Here is a 23,053-nt window from a genome sequence, read left to right on the forward strand (position 1 = left end):
TCGGGGTGGGGGGGCTGCACTGGGGCGCTGGGAGCACCTGGGTGAGTGACTTGTGTACCCTTCAAATAAAAAGGTGATTCATGAGCTCTGTCGGCTCCTGTGGGCAGCTCCTGCTGGGAGCACAGGGGTCCTGCAGGCATCCCCTGGGATCTGAATGTGTGTTAAAGAAGGAGAAGCAGGGAGGGATGCACAGAGGACCCAGACAGGATTAAAGGGGGGGGGGGGGTGTCAGAAGACACTTGTGGCTGGGGCCAGAGGGGGATTGAGCCTCCAGGGAGAGGAATGGGCTGGAAGGAAAGGGATGTGGTGGGGAAGATGGGTCAGAGCTTGCTCTGAGGGGAAAGGGAGGATCTTATGTATTCAGGAGAGCACAGATGGGTAGGATATAGGGATCTTAAACATACATGGGTGGGTGATAAAGCACCTCTTCTTTCTGAGCACTCAGATTAATTAGCCTTAAAGGCTTGCAGACATCCTCATGATCAGAAAGGCTTGCAGGCATCCTCATCCTCAGCATTTGAAGCCTCTTCCTTCAGCAGCTTTAACTGACCATCACTATCACAGGCTCACCCTCACTTCTGCATCTCAGGCTGAGGGGCTGAATAGGAACAATATCTGATCCTGCTGTAGAAATGTTTGTGGCTCCTGTCTGGCTCTGTGGTGGGATTTCCCTGATTCTGTGGGATAAGGGACAGCTGTGTTCATCCGGAGGTCTGAACTTGATACCCAAAGCCTGGTGCGCATTCATAAGGGGCTTGCACCAGAACACTGTCTCTGGAAGCTATCCTCTGCCCAAGCTCCAACCCCGTGTAGTTGAGAGAAGGTGAAATTACTCCTTTTAAACCGACATCCTTCAAAGGTCAAGCTAATGCACAGCGGGACAAGGATGAGACCGAGGGGAGGAGGGAGGGGCGAGGAGGATTCATCTCTGCTGCTTGTCAAGACAGCTCACATCTCTGTTTCTGAAATACATGGAAGAGGAGCAATTGAGATGCCTAAATACAGCTGTGCAGAGATGAGAGATACTGCAGATGTGATTCAGGGCTGGGGGGCGCTCCTACTCTTTGTGTTAGAGCTGGCATGTAGGCTATTGATCTCAAAGTGGGTAAGGTCCCACTGGAAGGAGCCTGATCAGGATCACCCTGATACCTCTCCTGCTCATCTTTGTGTCCTACAGCCTCAGCCTTTTCTCTGCCTACACAATCAGGTTTACCCGAAGCAGGTTCAAAGCCTTCTCCACTTGCTCCTCATGCTTTATAGCTGGGGAGTTGATCTTTGAGCCAGCTGTGTTCAGCCCTACACATCCCCAGCCGTCCACTTCAGCAGAGTGATGGGGGGTGGCATCAGGGTGAAACTCACAGTTTCAAGCCCAGCGAGGCACTCTGGGAGCATCCCTGTGCAGTGACCCACTCACAAGGGGAAGAGTGACCTCGTCACTGTGAGCCCAGAGGTGATTTCAGATTGCAGGGCACTTGCAGCTGCCCTGATGTAGGGGAAGAGACGAGGACATCCACGCGTCCTTCGAGATAAGGATAAGGGTGTGTTATGCTTTCTGTTCGCAGCGGAGCAGAGCGTGGACCCAGCCTGGCTGCTCCTCGCCTGAGAGCAGTGTGGACGGAGGAAGAAAGCACAACACGGTTGTAATCGTGTGGAAAACCAAATGCTCCAGCACAGAGGGCTCGGGGGCGTCTCATGGGCTTTGCTGTTCCGCTGCAGGAACCGGCTGTAGCAAAAGAAAGAAAATCTCCCGTGTCCGGGATCTTCATCGGGGTTTTCTGCTGAACCCGAAGCCGATGGAGCCCAGGGTCCCTGCCCGGCTCCTCTGGCGCTGTCCGCAGAGAGCCCCCAGCGCTGTGCCGTGGGGTGAGCCCGCACCGTGCCTGCACCAGCGGCAGCCGGGGCTCATCCCGCCGTGCTTGCGCAAGGCTTGCTCCCGGGTGCCCGGGGAGGAGCCGGGGGGCCGTGCGGCAGCGCTGCCTCCCCTGGGCTGCTCCGCACAACCTCTGAGCCGCCGCTGCCGGTGCGTGGCGGGGCACGGGAAGGGCCGGGACAGGGCCGAGGGGTGGCGGAGCCTCGGGGGGAGCGCGGCTGCAGCCGCGGGCGCCGCTCGCAGCGGCCGTGCCCTCGGGCCTGGGCTCGCCCACTGCCCCCGGGGGGAAACACGCGCTCCCCTCCGCCGGCGGAATGGTGCACTCCCCCGCCAGGCTCGTGGCCGTTTCCATGGGGACGCAGCGACGCCTGCCCGCGGAGGAAAACGGCGGCGCTCATTGGCTCCGGTTGGCGTGGAGGGCGGGGCACTCAGGGGTACAGACCAATCCGAAGGCCGTCCTGCCCCCCGGCCCCGCCCCAGCGGGTTAAGGCGGAGGCCGTGACTTCCGGCGCGGAGGTCGCAGGCGGAAGCGGTGGCGCGGCCATGGCGTCGGGCGGCTCCCGCTCCCCGTCCCCGGCCGGACGCGTGCCCCCGCCCTTCCCCGAGCCCCGCGGCTCCAGCGGCGGTGATGGCGGCGCGCCGGGGGCGGCCGACAGCGACTCGGAGGGGGAGGACATCTTCACCGGCACCGTGAGTGCGGGAAGGGGGCGGCCGGGGGCAGGCCCGGCCTGGGGCCCCTGTGAGGGGGAGGCTCCGGCCCATGGCCCGCCGGCAGCGGCGAGAGGGCCGCCGGGCTCGGTTAAAAGACGGGGAGAGCTCTCCGAGCCTCCCCAGTGAAAGGGGGGTGTCGGTGCCTGAGGGTTCTTGTTCCCGACGGGAGACCCGGGTTTCCTCCCTCCCCAGAGCACCTCAGGCGCCCTGGGTCGCAGGGGGCTGTGGGGCTGCGAAAGGGCTCCTGCCAGGCTGCTCCGCGCTTCCCCCCGTTATAAACCACTTACAGCACGCCTGTTCCCCAGAGCCCGAGCGCCCTGAAGGAGCCCCGCGGGGTCAGGCTGGCCCTGCACGGCGCTGGGGGAAGCTCCCTGCTTCTCGGCCCCGCCTAGGTCAGGGTTGTGTGCCTCCCAAGCAGGCTGCCTTGCTGGTGGTTTGCTGTTAGCTTTGCTGGGCAGTTTGTGAGGCTTCACAGCCCCATCTGCCTTCCCCTAGCATCAGTTCTTGGCCCCTCAACATTCAGAGGGTGCTGATGTGGTGTTTGCTGCCCTCAGTTTGGTTTTGGGTGATGAACCCCTCCCTGCAGTGAGGGTGAGAGGACTGGGGGCTTCTAATGTCCCTTGCTCATGGTGGAGAGGCTCCTCAATACATTGGTGATCTCCCTTGCCTTGTGCTGGCACAATTGAGATTCTAGGAAGGGTTGGTGGTGCTTGTTCGGTGAAGCAAGTTGCTGTGTTGTTGTATGAATTCCCTGCTGAAGGTGGAGGTGTGAATGGTGAAAGGCCTCAGCACCTTCTCTTTCTATTGCCTCCTGTGCATGAACCCACGTTGCTGAAGGCTGTTGGCATTAAGTCATGCCAGCTGCGCCAGCATTTTCTCCAGTCAGTGACCAGCAGACAGGAGAGGATTTCAAACACTGGCTGGTGCTTTCCCAAGCTGAATCCCTCCCAGCCAGCTGCTCGGCAGCCAGAAGCTCTGCAGGCTGAGGCAGGTCACGTTGTCCCCTGCAAGGGGCCGACACCGAGCTTCTGCTGGCCTCACCCAGGCTCTGTCCAGTCCGCTCCTGCCAGCAGGGCCTGAGGTGGTGGCTCTGGCAGGAAGCTCTCCAGACACCTGCCTGGTGCTGCCCTGGTGCCCATGGGCTGTGCTCATACCAGGAGCAGGGCACAAGGCAGATCTGGGGAGATGTGGGTAGATTCTGCCCTGTGTGAGCTTGAGAGGATAAAGCTCTCACATTGGTCTGGGCAAAGCAAAGCAACACTGAGAATACCTTGGAAAAGTGCAGCCCTGGTGTTGCAAGAGAAAGATGCTGGTATGTCTGCCTGGCACGGTCTTGAACTTCTCAGGACCTTTCTTTGTTGAAGACCTGGAAGATGTAGTAGGTCTTGCTGCTTTGCAGCCTCTGCAGATGAGTGCCAGCTGCCATGGGCTTTCGTGCAAATAAAGTGTTTCTCTGCTGAAGCTGGAGTCAGTTGAGCTAAAGCAGCTTATCTGGTGTTTAGTATTGTTAAAGCAACTGTTATAACTAGGACTTGGCTCTCCTGTGCGACCTGCTGGCTTTGCTTGTCTGTCTGCCCTTGAGCATTAGCAAAACACTGTGGGAAGCAGGGGGTTGGTGAGGCCCATCCACCCGGCTGGCAGTGTCCAGGTGGCTTGGCAGCTTTAGCCCTTGTACAGTAGCCAGCAAAGAGGTGTCTGAATCAGGCACAAGTGCAGAGCTGGACCTCATCTGTCTGTTGATGAAGGTTGGATCCATGTGTGACCACAGTCTTCTCCAGGGATGCCCTCAAGGGTCAGCTACCCAAGCCCTGTGGTGTAAGCATCAAGCTGTTGCTGCAGGACCTAGTGAATTTCTGCCTGCACATGTGGTGGCTGGGGTGTGCTAAATCAGCCATTGGGGATGGCAGGGGGCTGTTGTGGGCTGAGCTGGAAGGGGCTGTGGCTCTTTTGTAGTGGCAGAAGGAGAAGTAGAAACAGTGCGGTGCATTCGTAGGCCTAGGAGCTAAACTTAAGGCAAACTGAGAAGCTGTCATGGTAGAAAAGCAGATAGCTTGTCTCTGCATGTGGGAGCTGGGGAGTCATTAGGGAAACTTCAGAGCCCACCCTGCCTTGTCCATGTGGATTGGGGGGGTTTTGTACCAGCTTGAAGAGCTGTAGAAGCAGAGGATCTAAATGAGACCTACAGATGTCCCGAATGTAGGTCACTGGTGGTAGGAGCTCTCTTGTTGGCTTGGCCACTGGCTGGAAGAGATCCCTGTGGTGGTAGCACTCTTGTTGGCTTGGGTGCTGTGAAGGTGCCCAGTGATGAGTCTGGGTACTGTGTTTGACATGGGTGTCTCTGTTCCCCACTCTCTGTTGCTGCCAGATGTAGCTCATGTCCCAGCTTTCTTCTCCAGGAAAATACCCTAAAATATAGGAGCACTCACCATCTAATGTCACTGGTGTTTTAGGTACTTAAAGACTCAAACCCACTGCTTTATTCCTTTGGGAGAAGTGGGAATTGATGCTTCCTTGCAGAAGGAAGTGCCAAAGGAGCCTCTTGGTTTGGAGTCACTGCTGATAGTGCTCCATTTACTGGCTGTCAAAGACCTGTTCTGTTCTCTGCAGAGACATTTGAGAACAGCTCTTGCTGCCCAGTTCTTGCTTGTCTGCCTCCAAACTGAGGGAGGATTTGTGATGCTGGCTCCTGTAGTGCTTGCTGCAGAAACACCTCTACCTCCTGGTGTGGTGGACTGGTTGGTGTGCAGGCTTTTGAGTGGAGTTTCACCTTGTTCCCGTGCCTGCTCCCAGTAGCCAGGATGCCCCTCCCCGCCCCCCCCAGTGAAGCTACGTGCCAGGGGGCTGTTTGTTGTGACAGGATCAGCTGTGTGGTAAGTCCTGGCCCTGGAGCTCTGGGCTGGCTTGTCCTGGCCAAGCTGTATAAGGGGAGCATGAGCTTTGGATTGCAAAGCGTGATGTGCAAGACTTGGTTGCAAAATATAGAGAGCCGTGGCCGGCTTTGGTCCAGCTGTGAGTGGTGGTGTAGGAGATGTTCTGGCTCCATGAAGCTTCGTGGTACCAGGGCAGTGGAGTATGTGAGCTCCGCTGGACCACATGGAAGGGGGCTGCTCCATTAAAGTAGGCCGGAAACAGCCCTCTGGGGAAGGGCAACTCTGCTCATGGTAGTGGTTGAGCTGCCACACAAGTTAAGCTGCTGACAAGGCTCCTGTAGTCTCCGGTGTCTTGCCTTTGGCTCTGCTGCCAGTGATTGATGGCTTGGCTTTCCCAAGGGAAGGGATCTCCTGCTGGCAGTATGCTCTGCTCACTGTGGTTTAGCTCAGAGGCTCCTTAGTGCTGCCCACCTGCCTTGATGTGGCGTTAGTGCTGCTGTGCATGTGACTACCTGCAAGTGGCATGGCCGGGTGTGTTGTGGGTGTTCTGAACAGGAGCACTCTGGTGTACTCGGCTGCCTGCTGCTCCTGACACCTGTAGTGCAAGGACTGGGGCTGTGGCTCTCTGCCTGTGGGCTGGCACATCCCAGTGACCTGCTGGCTGCTCCTGCTCTGCTCAGCAGCAGGGGGAAACTGGCTCTGAAGTTTGATGTGACACTTGGTGTCCTTAATGGCAGGGATGCCTCAGTGCAGCCTTGCTGGCAGAGAGCATGGGTGGAAGGGAAGCAGTCTGTGATGTCCTCTCACTCTGCTCACACAGTAGTGATGGTGTGTGGCAGTGGCTAGGGAGGTGAGCTGTTTGCTCCTCCAGCCTCCATTCCTCAGTGTAAATAGCCTCTTGTCTGTGTGCTTTTAATTCTCTTCCAGAGCAAGCCCACAGCTCCGAAAAGGGAATCTCTTCTCCCTGTGAGCAGCGCTTCCAAAGAGAATGGGGTTCGTGTAGAGCAAGACGATCAGGACTTGTTTGCAGGTGAGTCTGTATCTACTGGGTGTTTGGGGCTTTCTGAACTGTAAACCTGGGGTGATCTGCTTTTAAGTCTGGTATGCGGGTCATGGATATTTCTGGATTGTCTCAGGTCCTTATCTCCAGCTCGTGTTCCAGTCTGCTCTGGAAGCATTGAGCTCTGGTGGTATTTTTGGGAAGGTTGGAGTAGCCTTTTCCAGGTCTCTGGCATAATCGTGCAGCTGGATTAACTGTTTTGAAGCTGAAGATTAAAAATAGGGTTTGATTTAGTTTTGTTGCCTAAGCTGTAAGGCGGTGAGTGTCTGTCAGAGTTAAAAGGCTTTTGTTCTCTACCTTCTCCTCCCTTCATGCAGGTGGAGGAAGCGTCTTCAGTAGACACATGGTTGTTCCCAAGGAACAGGAAACATAACACCCCTCAGCAGGGGAACACAAGGAGGGTCAGGCTGTTCCCAGCCCTGGCATGGTGGGACACCTCCAGCAAGGAGGTCAATTCTGGAGACACTTGCTAAGAGGTGGAAGGTTATACTTCCTCTGGGTGCAGAAATGTCCTGGGAAGGAGCCAACCTTCCAGGCTGGCCTGTGTGCCATGTAGGAACCAGCTTGGCTTTAGCTGTTAGACTGTACAGCTCCTCTAGCACACAGCAAGGAGGTGATGCCTGCCTCATTCTAGAATAAGTTTATTGCATTAGCTTAATGTTCTCCAGCAGGATTGACCAAATACTGTAATGGAGATGCACTAAGTTATGCTTTTCCCAGTGCTTACAGGTGGCATCGCTATGGATTTACTTTTTTTCTGCTAAATAAGACTAATGTTACTCCCTAGATCCCATGCATGTCTCTGAGATATCAAAATCACCTTTTCAAAACTTCAAAGTAGAGATGCTGACCCTTGCAAACTTCTCTTGACAGATGCCACTGTAGAGTTGTCTCTAGACAGCACACAAAACAACCAGAAGAAGGAACTGGCCAAAGCATCCAATCCTGCCCCCTCATTAGAAGTAGCTGCAAGCTCTTCTTCTAGAAACCCTCCAAAGAGCTATGAGGAGGTGAGAATTGCTCTGAGCTTTCCAACTTGCCCTGCTGGTTTCAGACTGTAATTGGCAGGAACCTGTCTGTTTACTTAGTTGTAAACATGCATCTTAAATGATGCAATCAATGTAATTGCCATATTGGGTGCACTGGCTTGCATCTTGGGCCATCAGCCTGGGACTGATACTGCTGAAGTGGGGTTCAGATCAGGCTGATGGCATTGTTGCTCATGTGGTGGTGCAGAGCTGCTTCCAAATCTCACATAGCAGGTGCCTGCCCCGGTCCTGAGGGTCTGAGCAATGACTCTGACCTCTAGCACCCTGTACTGCTAACGATGGGGCAAGTGGCGTAGCAACTCTCTTTCATGTTTTTGAAAGAGTCTCCTGGGTGACATGAGAGTACAGGGTCCCTAAGCAGAACTTGTAATCTGGTTGCCAAGCCCAGTTAATCAAGTGGTGCTTGGCCTAAATCTGGGTTTTTTTTAATGAAAAAAAGACTGAAGCTATTTTGGAGACAAGGAAATTGCTCCTTTTCTGCCCCAAGTACCCCCAAGCTCATGAAATTGGACTCTGCAGTGCCATCAGTAGTGTCTCAGGTTGGCTTCAGACTGGTTTAATTGCAGGGTATGATGAAAAGACCCGTTCAGCCTTGGTCTTCCTGTTGCTTTCGTGACTCTCCATCCCTCTGTGCCTACACAGTATAACTTCTGCATAGGTTCAGTATCTGGTGCTGTTTCAAGTGAGAACTGAAATCATGATGTAAAAAAGCTTAAAGGGAACTCTCTTGCACAGAGCTCAGGCTGGACTCTGGAGTTTCACCTTGTGGCTGAGCAGTTTGTACATCAGTCTGTGCAGACAGTGGTGTAGTAAAACAAATCCAGTTTGTGATCCTTGAAATATGTAGCCTGGACACAAGTGATAAGCTCCAGGACTTTATAGAGTGGTCTTAGCCAGACCGAAAAGCCGAAGATGTCTTTGTAGTGTGACAAGCTCACTATAATGTATGGGACTTTATGGTTTAGGGTGATTTGAAGCCTGACTTTCCAGTTTTAACTTGCTGTCTTCCTGTGCTTACTCCAAACAGCTGGAAGAAGAGGAACAGGAGGACAAATTTGAGCTGACTGTAGGAGTGAGTGACCCAGAGAAAGTTGGTGAGTTAATGTGCTGTCCTGCTGCACAGTGAGGCACAGTTAGAGAAGCCAAGCTTGGCAGTAGGACCAAATGCAGCTATTGCCTCCACATGCCACAGCTCCAACTTCTGAGCTGTCTCTGCAAGTGCAAACTTGATCCTGGAGTAGCTTCCCCAAAACTTCTTCCAACACCTAGAAGAAATGAAGCTACACAAATCACGCAAATGCTGCTGAAACCAGGAGCAGGTTCCGGAAAGGCAGGGACCTCAAAGGCAGGGAGTTTTTGGGAAGGTGAAACGTGATGCTTGCAGTAGCAGATCTTGGTGTCTGGAACTGTGGTGACCAACTTGACTTGACCTCCAGGCAGCACTGTCCTGTGTGCAGCTGGCAAGGGGGAGGCAAAATTGCCTTCACCTACATCTAGGTGTCCTAAATTATTCTGTGCTCTGGCACCTTCCCTAGGAGCTGTGCTTGCCAGGGAAGCAGCTCTGGCTTCAAACTGAGACGCAAGAGGGTTTCTCCCTGAAAGTAGGGGTCAGATGAACCTGGCCAGCTATGTGTCAGTCCCCGGGGTGCAGAGAACCCAAGTTAACATCTGATCCCAGCCAGTGGAGCAGCCTCACAAGTGTCAGTTTGCTCTCATTCCATCTTGTGATCTCTGGAATTGGGAGGTACACTGACTTGTACATCAGAGAGATCCTAGGGGCAGCAGCAGACCTCTTAGAGTGCCCTTCAGCTGAGCTACCAGGTAAACAAGGGGATTTCTGTGTAAGCTGCAGAAAACTGCATGTGATGTTTCAGAATCCAGCCACATGCAACCAGGGGCTGCCTGAACCTGCACTCTCTCAATAGGCCGCTTCATGTGCTGCACAGCCACCGAATTGTTGTGTGCTGAGCAGATGTGGAGTCAGCCCAAATGCTGTCAGTGTAACAAGTCCCCGATTGTCAGTTGGCTGCCTTAGGAAGGAAAAGGAGGGCTCAGCAGTCAGGGTGGGGAAGTGCCTAGTGGGCAGGAGTCCAGGTCCTGCAGTGAGATGCTGCCTGTGTGAGGATTCAGAGCTGTATCAGGCTGAAGATCAGAACCACTGAGGCAGGCAAAGGCTAGGAGACTGCAGGAGCCTTGTGCTTTGCATTCAGATGATGCTGATCTTGTGATACTGATGCCTTGTTCCTGTTTTCCACAGGGGATGGTATGAATGCCTACGTAGCCTACAAAGTGTCAACACAGGTATGTCTAATTCATAGCACCTGGCATGAGTGCCTTTATTTTCCCAAGGCAGCCAGACTGTCTGTTCTTAGGCAAGCCAGTGGTGACCTAAATAAACAGGAGGTCTGAGCACCTTGTTACATGGATTCAGGAGTTGTAATCCACCCCTGCAGATCAAAGGATGAACCTAGCTGAGAAATAGGGTTTGAATCTATTTGAAAGGAGACTGTTTTTTACAGCTAGTTACCTCTTTGCTGTCCTGGCTGATACCGATGTTCAGCACTGGGAGTGAGCAGCAGAAATGACATCTGTTAGGGAGAGCCCCAGATGCTGGGGCTGTTGCTAAAGGTTCAGTGGTGATGGTAGTGTCAGATTAAGCCAACCTGAACTCAGCTCTCGCTGAAGAGCTGCTGCTGCTTCATGTCAGGACCTGCTGTCCTGGGCTAGTCACAAGAAATGGAGCCTTCTGCAGCTGCTGCCCTCCTTGGAGCTTTGAGGTGCTGCTCTGAGCTCTGCAAAAGGTTGCTCCTAATGTCTGTACAGCAGCTGCTGGACTACAGGCATCCTGTGGTCTGAAGCTGATGGTGTGTGAGGGGGACTTGTTAGTCTCTGGTCCTGCTCTCTAAACAGTCAAAAGCCACTGGTGTCCCCTGTAGTCTTAAGGTGAGCAAGTGTGACATGACAGCAGTCCCTGTTCCTGTGTGGAGCAGGGATGATGGGATTAGGCAATGGGCAGGGTTCACCCAGCAGCCTGTGGCTGCAGTAACAGCTGCTCTATTGTTTAGTGGCATTAATACTGCTGCTTGGGCCAAGGAGAAGGAGGTAAGCTGCTGAAAACCTAGGCTGAAGTTTGCTCTCTTCATTGCTCGTACCTTGCAGAGCTCAAGCTGTCCTACTTCACTGCCAGAAGTGACAGTAGGTAGAGCTAGCAAGGCTGTGCATGCGGGGGCCAGCTTCCGTGGGTGAGTCTGACCTGAGTCCCATCTCTTCCCCCAGACGAGCATGCCAATGTTCAGGAGCAAGCAGTTCTCAGTGAAAAGGAGGTTCAGTGACTTCCTGGGTCTCTATGAGAAGCTGTCTGAGAAGCATGCCCAGAATGGGTTCATCGTCCCTCCGCCGCCTGAGAAGAGTCTCATAGGTGAGTGGTGGAGCTGATTCTTCCAGTGGTGAGCTTTGTGCCTGAAGGCCAGACCTGCCTGCAGTCTCAGAGCTGAGAGGGAAGCTGCACAGCAGCCATGGGAAGCAGCTATGGAAAATAATCGCGCTTCCGTGGTACAGACAAAACTCTGGTTCCATATTTGGAGCTCTCAGCTTAAAGCCTCGTTTGGGTTTGCAGGTGCCTCCGCATCTGCTTGATGTAGAATAAAGACTTCTGCTCTGTGCTGGGTGCAGCTGCAACCCTTCCAGTCTCTCTTGGCATTGCTTTGCCTCTCCTGCATGTCTGCTTCTGCTAGCTGTTAGGTATAAACAGATTTTAAATTTCCAAGTAGCTCTTGCTGATGCAAGGTCTAATTCCTGTTGTAAAATGCCTCTCCTGCTGTCATCCTGATAGCCTGTACCTTGTGACAAACCATGCTATCTTGTGTGTCAAGTGTGAAGCAGCTCAGTAATTTGTGTCTTCCTTCTGTGCTAGGAATGACCAAAGTGAAAGTTGGGAAGGAAGATTCCTCCTCTGCAGAGTTCCTAGAGAAAAGACGGGCTGCTCTAGAGAGGTACAGACCCCAACAGCTTTTCCCTCCTGCCTGAACCAAGCAAGGGACCTCTGAAAGGTCAGACTGGCTGCACATTCCTGCTACATGAGAAAAGCTTCTAGGCTTGGGGCAAACTGGAGGCTGTTGAAGAGCTGCAGCTGCAGAGAGTTGCTTTGACTCTGTAAAACAATCTCCTGCTTCAAAAGCCTCTGCTGGTGTTTGGTCTAAATCTGACCAAACTCCACTGACAGGGCAGGAAGCAAACTGAACTGTCTCAGGAGCCAAAAAATGTGAAGTAATTGTACAAACAGTGCAGAGCAGGTGAGAAACAACTTGATCTCTAGCTTGCACCCTGATTACACAGTCACAAGTGGCCTTTGCTCTGTGTTGCCTGTTGTAGTTAGTACTGAGGTGCTGATCCCCTCCAGCTACAGCCTCTGAAAGATCTGTTCAAGCTGTTAAAGATGTAAGGCTGCATCTTGATCACTTGGGAGATCCAGTAACTTTCTCACTATGGGAACTATTAATCAAAGGGCTCGACTTGCAGGCTGGTCCCACTGAAGTCCACAGGGAGGTAGAACTCCTGGTGGGTGAAGGAGAGCAGCTCCCAAACTGCTGTTCCAGGTTGAACAAGCAGTGTGTTGTGACTCATTGTGGTGGCTCGGAGCCAGGTTTGTTACCACCAAAGTGACTCTTGGTATGTTCCTCTGCCCAGGTACCTCCGGAGGGTGGTCAGCCACCCAACAATGCTGCAGGACCCAGATGTCCGGGAGTTCTTGGAAAAGGAGGAGGTCAGTAGTGCGGAATAATGTAGCTCCAAGTATCTTGGAAGTGCAGAAGAAATTGGTACACAGCCAGTCAATGAGGCATGATGCTTCAAAGCTCAGTGAGAAGCAGCAAAACTGTAAGAGCTCTTAATCAGTGATACTGATAACAGATATGGTGGGTTGACCCTGACTGGATGTCATGTGCCCACCAAAGCTGCTGTCATTCCCCTCCTCATCTGGACAAGGGAGAGAACACAAAAAGGCTGGTGGGCTGAGCTGAGGACAGGGAGATCACTCAACATGGGCAAAACATATCCAACTTGGGGAAAAGGCATTTATTGCCAATGAAATCGGAGCAGGATAATGGGCAGTAAAACCAGACCTTAAAGCTCCTTCCCCCCATCCCTACCTTCTTCCCAGGCTTAACTTTACTCCCAAATTCTCTTTTTTTTTTTCCCCCATAATGGTCCAGGGAAATGGAGAATAGGGGTTGTGATCAGTCTGTCACTTGTTGTCACTGCTGTCCCTTCCTCCCCAGGGAAGGACTCCTCACTCTTCCCCCACTTTAGTGTGGGGTCCTTCCTACAGGAGACAGGCCTCCATGAGCTTCTGCCTGACCTTGGTGTCTGCAGAGTTCTCACAGGTTCTCACTCCTCTCTGGCTGCAGTTTCTGTTGCAGAGCAACTTTTCCACCTTAAATATATTATCATGCACTGCCACTGTCAGTAATGGACTTGGCCTTGACCAGTGTTGGGTCTGTCTTAGAGCTGTTGGCATTGGCTCTATTGGACATAGGAGAAGCTTCCAGCAGCTTCTCACAGAAGCCACCCCTGCAGCCCTCTGCTATCAAACCCCTGCCACGCGATGTGAATACAACAGAGCTCCCTTCTGTGTGGGTGCTTGTCTGAGCACTGCACACTCACAGAGAGCTCCGGCCTCATTTGCATCCATTGTGGTGGGGGTTTGTGTTGAGAGCATGGGTGGTCTTTGCTCTCTGAAACCCATGACAGCAGTGTAGCCTGCTGTTTGGAGATGAGGGGTGTCCTGATGCTCGGATGTTGTGGGGAGAGCTGGCTTCCTACTGAAACATATGGCTGGTGTGGTCCCTGCTCCTCAGTGGGAAGCGTGACCATGCCCATCTGCATGCCTGATGTGAAGAAGTCATTCTTCAAGAGGCTGAGCCTTGGGGAGCCTTGGCCTGAGTGACTGCAGCACTTATGCTGTGCTGGAGCTCTGGTGTAGGAGCAGGCATCATGGAAACACCTTACTTTGCTGCTAGGCAGCTTCAGCTCTCCCTGGAAAGTAGTTGTGGTTGGTGTAGAGTATTTCGCAGCTCTACTATGTGCCTATGTGCCTGTGGCAGCTCTGACAGTCCTCAGTTCAATAGTGTGGCTGCTTCCTACAGATCTGTGTTACTTCAGCCAAGCAGAACAGGCAGACCCCACATACAGTGTAACATTTAGGAACTCCTCATTTGTTTGTAAGCTACTCCAGTCCCATTATTGGGAATGTTGTGTGGGCTTTGCCACTGCTGAGGCAGTGTCTGGCTGATCCTTTGCAGGAGCTGTGTGCAGAGAAGCCCTGTCTGTCAAGGGACCCACAGGGAGAATGATGTGGTGGCTGCTGACTAACCTGTTTCTATCTCCTGGCAAAGCAAACTATTTCTATTTCTTTATAGCTACCAAGAGCAGTGGGCACCCAGGCCCTGAGTGGAGCAGGAATACTGAAGATGTTCAACAAAGCTACAGATGCTGTCAGTAAAATGACCATCAAGATGAATGAATCGGACATAGTAAGTGTTAGGACACCTCTGGGCTGTCCTTGTCCTCGTTCTGGAGCTGTGTGCCAGAGCGAGCTTTGGGTGGGAGATGCCAGGAAAGCCCCACAGCGGTGCCATGTGTGGGAATCAGATCTTGGATTCGTTTCAGTGGTTTGAGGAGAAGCTGCAGGAGGTGGAGTGTGAGGACCAGCGGCTCCGGAAGCTGCACGCTGTCGTGGAGACACTGGTGAACCACAGGAAAGGTGACGAGCTGGGGACTGCTTGAGCTGAAGCTTGGCCTGTAGCAGTTAAACCTGACCTGCACTGGTGTGCAGGTGTTCCGGGAGGCACTTCTGAGGAGATACCACAGAGCTTCCTTATTAAGAACTCCCTGTCTCTTCATCGTGGGACACAAGTAGAACAGTCATCCCACCTCTTCTGCCCAGCCCTAGCAGTTTAGGATGTTGGTGTTGGAGTGAGTGTCCTGCTGGATGAGGCTGCTGTAGCAAACCTGAGCAGAGCTGATGTTACTACCAATTCCAAGCTGTCCTCTGGCACGGAGCAGGGATGTTTTTCTTCCCCTGCATGTTTTGGCTGACTTCTGCAAAGCTCTGCCTTGTCCTCCCACTCTGCTGCTTCCCTTCTCCTCCCTGGCTGGAGTTTCCCAGCCCTCCTCCCACTGTGCTGCAGGAGCTGCCGGCTCTTACCGAGATGGTGCTGGCTCTTCCAGCCCACATCTCCTGGGGCTGCAGGAGAGCAGCTGCTAGGGCTGACCTCTAGGCTGGGGCTTGGCTTGCAGAGCACCTGGGGAAGCGAGGCCCCTTGGCTGACTCTTGTTTCCTTCACTAGAGCTAGCATTGAACACAGCCCAGTTTGCAAAGAGCCTGGCCATGCTGGGGAGCTCGGAGGACAACACAGCCCTGTCCCGGGCACTGTCCCAGCTGGCTGAGGTGGAAGAGAAGATTGAGCAGCTGCACCACGAACAGGCTAACAATGACTTCTTCCTCCTGGCTGAGCTCCTGGGAGACTACATCCGCCTGCTTTCGGTTGTAAGGGTGAGCACTCCTTTGGGGCAAGCCCTAGGCTCCGCTGCTGGTCCTGACCTTAGGCTTAGGTGTGCCAGGGGGCAGCTGGTCTTCTAAATTCAAGCACAGAGCATGCCATGCTTCTTGACCTGTCCAGGCAGAGGGAAAACTTGCTGCTTGTCCAGCTGTGGATGTGATGGAGTGGTTAGACTGGAAAAGTGGGGTAGCTGAGGCCTTACTGTGCTGCTGATCTCCAGGGGGAGTTGTGCAGCAAGTTCATGGCTTGCAGGTGGCCTCAGCCCTTCTGGAGGTGAAAACTCTGGCTACTGCAAAGGGTCTGGGCTGATAACCTGTGATCTGGGTGTTGCAAATAGATTTGCTGGGTAAGAGTTTGAGTCTTTGAGCCTACAGCCTGCCCAGTGTGCTGGGGACTGAAAGAAACAGGTCCCAGGTGAGCTGGAGGCTGACTCCTTCCTGCCCCAAACATGTCCTGCCTCTCTGCAGTTGTTTCCGGAAGCTGCAGAGGCCGGAATGCAGCCTCGTGAGTAGGCACAGAGCTCCTTGGTCTGCCAGTCTGTACTGGGAGGTGTGGTGGGTGCTCTAGAGCAGGACCAAGATCTCTCACACTGCTGGAGGTGTAAGGCTGGGATGTTCTGGTAAGGAGCCCTCAGACTTTCATCTGCCTCGTGGCTGCTCTGTCCTTCTGACCAGGCTGTTGGGACACTGGGACACTGCTTTTGCTTTCCTAGCTCTTCCCCACAATCTGGCTGGATGTATTTAGATGCCTAAATAGGGTTTTCCTTGCTTGGAGTCATGATTTGCAGGACTGCTTAAGATCATCTGGCCTCCTGATGGGTGTCCATGAGCTGCTGCTAGAGATCCAATGTGGGGTGGGCAGAAGCAGCCCCTCACTGCCCCACTCTTCATGGCAGGAATGAAGTGGGCCCCCAGCAGAGCTTGGGGATGTGCCAGGCATTGTGCTTGGGGTGCTGCCAGCTCATGGGGGGCCTCAGGCCTGTCCAGGCTTGCACCGGACCCTGTGTGTGGCTGGAGCTCTTCAGTGGCTCCTGCCAAACCCTCTAGCTGGTGGGCAAACCCCCCGTGTGGAGAGAGGCCCCAGAGCTGTTCCGGAGGCACAAGTTGGTTGCTGTTGCACCTTGTAGAGCAGTGCATGTTCTGGCTCAGGTTGAGTTACGCAGAGGAGAGCCCAGGACCACACTTGATGAAGCAGAGCTCAGTCTCTGCTCCTTCCTTGCAGGGAGCTTTTGACCAGCGCATGAAGACCTGGCAGCGGTGGCAGGATGCCCAGACCATGCTGCAGAAGAAGAGGGAGATGGAGGCCAGGCTGCTGTGGGCCAACAAACCCGACAAGCTGCAGCAGGCCAAGGATGAGATCACGGAGGTAGGGACCAGGGTGTGCTGGGTCCCTGCTCAGCTCCTTCCCTCTGTGCTCTGCCCCAGAGCTGGAGGGGTGGGTATCTCTTGCCAAATGTGCATCAAGAGAGAAGCCAGCCTTGAGCAAGCCCTGAGGGAAGCCTCAGGAGGGGCTGCTTGTGTCCCACCTCCTGTGGTTTGCTCACAGCAAGCCAGGATGCAGCTTGCTGTGAGGGTGAGGACCAGGAATGCCGAGCTTTGCTCTGGCAGAGCCTCTCTGGCAGTCACAGAACTGCTTAGAGAGGGCAGCGAGAGGTTCTTCACGTCCCCTGCCCTGCAGACAGCCGCATGCTTCCTCTCTCTGCAGTGGGAGTCTCGTGTCACGCAGTACGAAAGGGACTTTGAACGGATTTCTGCTGTCATCCGCAAGGAAGTGGTGCGGTTTGAGGTAGGTTTGGCCCCGCTCTCAGCCTGCAGCCCTCCACCTGCCTGGCCTCGGTGTGCCTTGGCTGGGAACACGAGAGCTCCTGACCCTGCTCCCAGTGCAGCGGTCGGCAGTGGCTGGAAATCGGGATGCATCCCAGCTGGGGCATCGCTGCTCCGGGCAGAGCTCGTGGCTTTCGGCCATGAGGAGGTTTCTGTGTGAGAAGCGCGTCCTTTGAAACGCAGGAGGGTGCGCAGAGCCGCCCTGAGCTGCGAGGCTGCCACCGGAGAGGAGCTTCATGCTCAACGTCTCCAGCTCTTCTGCTGGTCTCTGTGGTGCCCCAGGAGGAACAGGGAAACCCTGGTAGTTTCTCCTTCCCCTCGGGAGCTGGAGGGGTTGGTTTGGGGATGCATTCAGCCTTGCGCTGACTCCTTGTGCCCGTCTCTTGCAGAAAGAGAAATCCAAGGACTTCAGAAACCACGTCACGAAATACCTTGAGACGTTACTAAACTCTCAGCAGCAGGTCAGTGGGTTTTACCCCCTGAAGCTCGGCTCAGTGTTGAAACCCCACTGCGGGTGCATCCTGTCCCTGGGCGAGGGGCGGGATGAGCCCCCATGGGCTGGAGCAGGGGCAGATACAAGCCTTGCACCCCCTGGATGCCTTGGGGGGGGCTGTGCCCTGTGAAGGGGCTTCTATTTCCCCCCCCCCCCCTTCTCAGTTCTCTCTGGGCTTGAGCTGTGCTGGCAAAACCCTGCAGGCCCCTGACTCTGCCATCTCTCCTCTTGCAGCTGGTGAAGTACTGGGAAGCGTTCCTCCCTGAGGCCAAGGCCATTTCCTAACAGGAGCACAAGAGCAAACCTGGGATTTGCCTTTTTTTGGTGTTTTTTTTTTTTATATACACTATACCTCTTCCTCTTTTACACGTGAACACATCCTCGTTCAACACTCTGGAGCTGGTAGAGGTTTAACCCCTGGACAAGCAGCTTGCAAGCCAGTAACTCTTCTAACTGTATATTTTTCATTTAGCAACATATATTTTCTTACTGAAGAGACTCCGGTTTCCTGCTGTGAGACCAGACCTGCGGCAGGGGCGGAACAGTCTATGTGAAATGTATATTTTTCAGGCTGGGTTAGGACTCTAATGGTTATCTTATCCCGCAGTGCTGTTAACTTCTGTAATAAACCTTCTATCAGGGCACTGCGGCTCCGGGGGCTTGGGGCCGGGGCCGGGAGCGGTAACGGTGCCGCGGGTGACCTTGGGCGCTGCTGCGGCTGCGGCCCCGCCGCTGCCGGGGCTGTTTTTAGGTCTGAGCTCAGCGGGGCTGCGCCGGGGCTCTGCGGGCCGGGGGGGGCCTGGCCCCGAGCGGCGGCTGTGGGGGCTGCGCCGGCTCCTCCGCGCCCCCCCAGCGCGGCGTTACCGGACCCGCTGCCGGTTCTGCCGCCGGCTCCCGCGCACTTCCCACTTTCCTTTCCCCTTGCCCCGGGAGCGCCGGGTCCCAGCGGCGCCGCCGCCCGCAGGGGCCGGAGCTGGGCCGGGTGCGGGGCCATGATCGCCGTGTCCATCCCCGCGGCGGAGGCGCAGGCGGCAGCGCGCAGCCCCGACAGGGCGCACACGGTGAGCGGCGCCCGCGGGCGGGGGGGCTGGAGAGGGGGTGCCCAGCTGGCCGGGGGGGGTGTTGGGGGTCCCCAGGTGTGAGGTGCCCCGGGAGGGGGTCCCTGTAGAGGGGGCACAGACCCTGCCCCGTTGGCAGGTGGGGGGGCCCCGGACCGGGGTCCCCGCTAGCCCCCATGGGGGGGGGGTGTCCCGGGATGCCCCCCCTCGCCTCAGGGGTTGGAGGTCCTCAGGTGCCCCCGGGGGTCCCTGCCCTCTAAGGGGGCGGCCGCTGCCCCGGGAGCGGGGCTGTTCCTGTGCCCCAGGTGTCGCCCCTGCTGTTGGGGTGCGCAGCGGCAGCAGAGGCAGCTCCTCCGCCTTTGAAAGGGGGGGTCCCTGGCCCGGGGTCTCCTCTGGCCTCAGGCGGTTTGTGTGTAAGGGGGGGATCCCTTTCTGCCCCCGGGGGGGCAGGGGCCCAGGTGCCCCCCGAGCAGTTTCTACCCCTGAACTTTCGGGGGTCCCCTCTGGCCGCACGGGGGCGTCACCGGCTGTGCCCATGAGGCCTCGGCGGGGGGGGTGCCCTGTCCCGGGGAGGCCCCTGCCTGGGGACCCTCTGTCTCTGACGGGGGGGCTGCCCCCGGCCCAGGGGATCCCCTGCGTGCTCCCGCCTGGCCCCAGGGGTGGGTGCGGGAGTCTCCCCCCGTTCCCCAGGGGTTGGAGGTCCCCAGATACCTCCCTGCGGGCTGGGGGGTCCCTCCGGGGGAGGTCCCAGGGGCCGGAGGGCCGGGGCACGGTGTGTGGATGCCCTGGGGGCTGGAGCCCACTTCCCCTTAAGAGAAACGTTGTCCCTGTCCCGGGGGCCCCCTCTGGCCCCCGGGGAGGTTGGGGGGGTCCCCACCTGCCCTGAGAGCCCGCAGGGGTCCCTGCATGGGGGGCCGGGGGGAGGGTGTCCTGCTGCGGTCTCCCTGGCGGGTGGTGGTGTGTGTCTTGGCCTGGGGGTCCCCGAGGCGCACTGGGGTGAAGGCCCCCCCCGCAGGGGGTGCGGGGTCACTCGGGGAGGTGGGGATGTGGTTGCAGGGCCCTGACTGGCCCCAGGGGGTCCTGACCTGCGCTGGGCAGGGTGGGTTTGTCCCCCGCTGCCCCGGGGTCGGGGTGCCCCCTGTCCCCTCACTGGTGTCCCTGCAAGCCCCAAGGGGGTTGAAGGGCCCTGTTTGTCCCTGGGGTCCCGGCTGCCCGGGCAGGGGGGATGTCCACTGCTAACCAAAGGGCTGGAGGTTTCTGCCCCGCCTCTGGGGGGGTCCATCTGCTCCTGGGGTCTGCGTTGGGCCCAGGGGATTCCTGCCTACCCCAAGAGTTAGGGAGGGGGCTGCCTGTCCTGGACAGTGGGGAGGGTGCGGGTCCCCAAGAGTGTGTGAGTTGGAGGCCCCTGCCTCCCCTTGGATGATGGTGAGGATGGTGAGATTGATGGGGATGAGGACAATGGGGATGCTGAGGATGACGCTGAGGATTGATGAAGATGAGGGGGTGATGGGGATGAGGCTGATGGGGGTGAGGATGCTGAGGAGGGCTGTCCCTCGCCGCAGGTGTTCCGGGTGGAGGTGCTGTGCAATGGCCGGCGGCACACAGTTGCGAAGCGCTACAGCGAGTTCCAGGCGCTGCACAAGCGGGTGAGGCCCCAGCAGGGACACGGGGAGGGGACACGAGGAGGGGACACGAGGACACTCGCTCCCCAGGCAGGGAGGAGCAGCCTCACCCTCCACGGGCCGTGACGTCCCCCCCATGCTCTGCCCTAGATCAAGAAGACCTGCAAGGTCCCTGACTTCCCCCCCCGCCATGTCCCCAACTGGATGCCCAAAGTGCTGGAGCAGCGCCGGCAGGGCCTGGAGCTCTACATCCGGGTGAGGCGCCGGCCCAGGGTGGCCTTTGGGGTGTGCTGGGTTCTGTCGGGCGCTGACCCTGGGTGCACCTCAGGGTGTCCTGTACCACAACGAGGAGCTGCCCCAGGACGTGCTGGACTTCCTGAAGCTGCGGTGCTGCCAGCAGGACCCCAAGGCCAGCAGCTCCCTGTGAGTAGCCGGGCAGCACCCGGAGCTCCTGGGCTCTGCTGGCACCCGGGTTAGCCCAGGATGGGGCTGGGATCATCCCCTCAGCCTCGTGAAGCGCCCCAAGAGCCGGGCTTGGGGACGCTGGCACAGGCAGGTGGAAGCCGGGCCGGCTGCTGGGAGCTGACGTCCCCTCTCCCACAGCAGCGCCAGCCGCCCGCCCTCCCAGCGCCCTGTTGTTGGCTTCTGCACCGATCCCTATGCGCAGCCTCCAGGCACCCGTAAGGAGCAGGTCCCAAAACCTCCTGGGGAAAGAGCACTTTTGGGTCCCCAAACCGCAGCGACGCGGTTCCAGCTCCTGCTTTTCCCTGCAGAGCCGCTCCCTGACACCATCCTCAGCGGGGTGCTGCAGGGCCTCTACCTCCCCCGGAGAAGCACCCACGCTGCACCCAGGGCTGCAGCATCCCCACTGCAGGAATAACTCTTTCCTGCTGCGATGGGGTAAGAAAGCAGGATGGGAGAAGCCAAGGAGCACAGCTGAGCACCCACCCCCACCCAACGTGCCTTCACTGGGACCTCTGCCTTCCGCTCCAGTGCGCTGGGGTTGGGCTAGAAGCCTCTGGACCCCGAATGGCGCTGGGAAAACCCCGCGGCATCCAAGCAATAAATCACTTGTGGGTGACCGCCACAGCCGGGAGCGCTCTGCCATTCCGGCAAAGCAAATCCAAGCTCGATGAAACCTGAAGAAGGGGGGGGTGGCTGGGGCTGCCCTCGGCTCTGGGACTGAGAGCGAGCGGCAGCCCCCAGGGGCAGGAGAGAGGCAGCCCTTTAAAAAACCCATTGGTCACATTTATTGGTGCTTGTGCTTCTTACAAAAGTGACGGGAGAGAGCCGGGGCCCGGCCCGCCCGCCGGCAGGGTGGAAGGACCCAGGGCGCAGTGGCTCTGCCCCTGCTCGCCCGCCCAGGACCACAGGGAACACGCGATGGGAGCAGGGCAGCCCCAGCCCGCAGCCCTGCGCGCCGGGCCCCTCGCCGCGCCGGAGAGCCAGGGCTGCGCGTTACTCTTTGGCGATGGCGAACGGCTTCTCCACCTCGATGGTGCCGCAGTCAGCGATGGTGACGTCCTTCAGGGGCTTGTCCCGGCTGTCTGTCTTAGTGCTCTCCACCTTCCTCACCACGTCCTGGGGACAGCGGAGCCATGAGAACGATGCAGGACACGGGCACAGCCTGGTCAGTGCAAGCCCCATCCCGTAAGGCACCTCCCAGCCACTTCTCCACAGGGCTCTGCCCCCCGCCGGCAACGTCACCCCTCCACCAGCCGTCCCCTTACCATGCCCTCCAGCACTTTGCCAAACACCACGTGCTTGCCGTCCAGCCACGGCGTCTTCACCGTGGTGATGAAGAACTGGGACCCGTTGGTGTCCTTGCCGGCGTTGGCCATGCTCACCCAGCCGGGGCCGTAGTGCTTCAGCTTGAAGTTCTCATCGGGGAAGCGGTCCCCGTAGATACTTTTTCCTAGGGGGGAGGAACAGGAGCGGCCGCGTGGCAGGGCCCGGGCGGCGCCGGCGCCGCGGGGCTGAGCGAGCACACCCGGGGGGGCCGCGCTCCGCCTGAGGGCCGGGTCCGTCCCTGCGCGGCGCCACCCGCTGCCACCGGGCCGCGGTTACCTCCGGTGCCGTCGCCGCGGGTGAAGTCTCCGCCCTGGATCATGAAGTCCCGGATCACGCGGTGGAACCGGCTGCCCTTGAACCCGAACCCCTTCTGCGGGCGGCGGCAGGGAGCGGAGTCAGGCGCGGGGCCGGGCCGGGCCGCAGCCCCCCGGGCCCGGGCGCGGCCTCACCTCCCCCGTGGCCAGCGCCACGAAGTTCTCCACCGTCTTGGGCACGGTCCTGCCGAAGAGCCCGATGACGACGCGCCCCGCGTCCTCCTCCCCGATCCGGAGGTCGAAGAACACCTTGGGGCGGGCGCCGGTGAGCGCGGCAGAGCGCGCGGCCGGCCCGGCCCCCCCCATCGCCCCAGGCCCCGCTCCCCACCTTGGCCGTGACCTTGGGCCCCTTCTTGCGCTCGTCGGCGCGGGACGCGGCGGGCAGCAGCAGCAGCAGGAGCGCGGCGCCCAGCGCCGCCGCCGCCACCAGCGCCTTCATCCTGCGCCGCTCGCAGCCCCGCCACAGCGCCCGCCGCGCCGCCGGCATCCGGCCCCGCCCGCCGCGCCCCGCGCCCCCCCGCGCAGTGGTACGGGCCGGGCCGCGCGCCCCCTCCCGCCCAGCGGCGGCCGCCCGGGCGCGACCAACGGCAGCGGGAGGTGGGGGGGAGCAGGAGGGGCCCGAGCGAGCCGCCGGGCGGGTGCCACGTTGCGGCTCGCGCGGCGCGAGGGACGGCGCTGATTGGCCTGGGCGGGGGAGGGGCGGGGCCGCCACGGGGCGGGGCTGCGGGAGCTTAGGGCTGAGCCAGCCCCAGCCCTGCCAGGGCAGGGACTCCTTCCACTGGAGCAGCTTGCTCCAAGCCCCTGTGTCCAACCTGGCCTTGAGCACTGCCAGG

At 57.7% G+C, this 23,053-nt stretch overlaps 3 protein-coding genes across 8 annotated transcripts; 2 read left to right on the plus strand and 1 right to left on the minus strand.

Annotated features, from left to right (window-relative positions):
• Positions 1-2,371: 2,371 nt before the first annotated feature.
• SNX1 (sorting nexin 1) lies at positions 2,372-18,079 on the plus strand. 2 transcript variants are annotated; one of them, XM_065687993.1, is made up of 15 exons: positions 2,372-2,560; positions 6,379-6,481; positions 7,385-7,521; positions 8,588-8,654; positions 9,818-9,861; positions 10,837-10,978; positions 11,474-11,552; positions 12,247-12,322; positions 13,977-14,090; positions 14,209-14,320; positions 14,907-15,112; positions 16,341-16,484; positions 16,824-16,904; positions 17,332-17,403; positions 17,670-18,079. In XM_065687993.1, the coding sequence occupies exons 1-15, from the start codon at positions 2,414-2,416 to the stop codon at positions 17,718-17,720; spliced, it is 1,575 nt and encodes a 524-aa protein (XP_065544065.1). In that variant the 5' UTR covers positions 2,372-2,413; the 3' UTR covers positions 17,721-18,079. The 2 variants fall into 2 exon arrangements, with proteins under 2 accessions (XP_065544065.1, XP_065544066.1); XM_065687994.1 differs by having other exon boundaries at positions 14,227-14,320.
• SNX22 (sorting nexin 22) lies at positions 18,021-21,363 on the plus strand. 5 transcript variants are annotated; one of them, XM_065687995.1, is made up of 6 exons: positions 18,021-18,496; positions 20,056-20,139; positions 20,266-20,370; positions 20,444-20,538; positions 20,719-20,806; positions 20,889-21,363. In XM_065687995.1, exons 1-6 carry the CDS (start codon positions 18,023-18,025, stop codon positions 21,249-21,251), a joined length of 1,209 nt encoding a protein of 402 aa, XP_065544067.1. In that variant the 5' UTR covers positions 18,021-18,022; the 3' UTR covers positions 21,252-21,363. The 5 variants fall into 5 exon arrangements, with proteins under 5 accessions (XP_065544067.1, XP_065544068.1, XP_065544069.1 ...); XM_065687996.1 differs by having other exon boundaries at positions 20,722-20,806; XM_065687997.1 differs by having other exon boundaries at positions 20,719-20,795; positions 20,889-21,085.
• Positions 21,342-22,731, minus strand: PPIB (peptidylprolyl isomerase B). Its single transcript, XM_065688001.1, has 5 exons — positions 22,549-22,731; positions 22,356-22,469; positions 22,183-22,276; positions 21,846-22,030; positions 21,342-21,696 (listed from the first exon to the last, which is right to left on the minus strand). Exons 1-5 carry the CDS (start codon positions 22,705-22,707, stop codon positions 21,574-21,576), a joined length of 675 nt encoding a protein of 224 aa, XP_065544073.1. The 5' UTR covers positions 22,708-22,731; the 3' UTR covers positions 21,342-21,573.
• Positions 22,732-23,053: the final 322 nt, after the last annotated feature.

This window comes from Lathamus discolor, chromosome 8 (assembly GCF_037157495.1).
Source record: "Lathamus discolor isolate bLatDis1 chromosome 8, bLatDis1.hap1, whole genome shotgun sequence".
NCBI classification, from domain to species: Eukaryota; Metazoa; Chordata; class Aves; order Psittaciformes; family Psittacidae; genus Lathamus; species Lathamus discolor.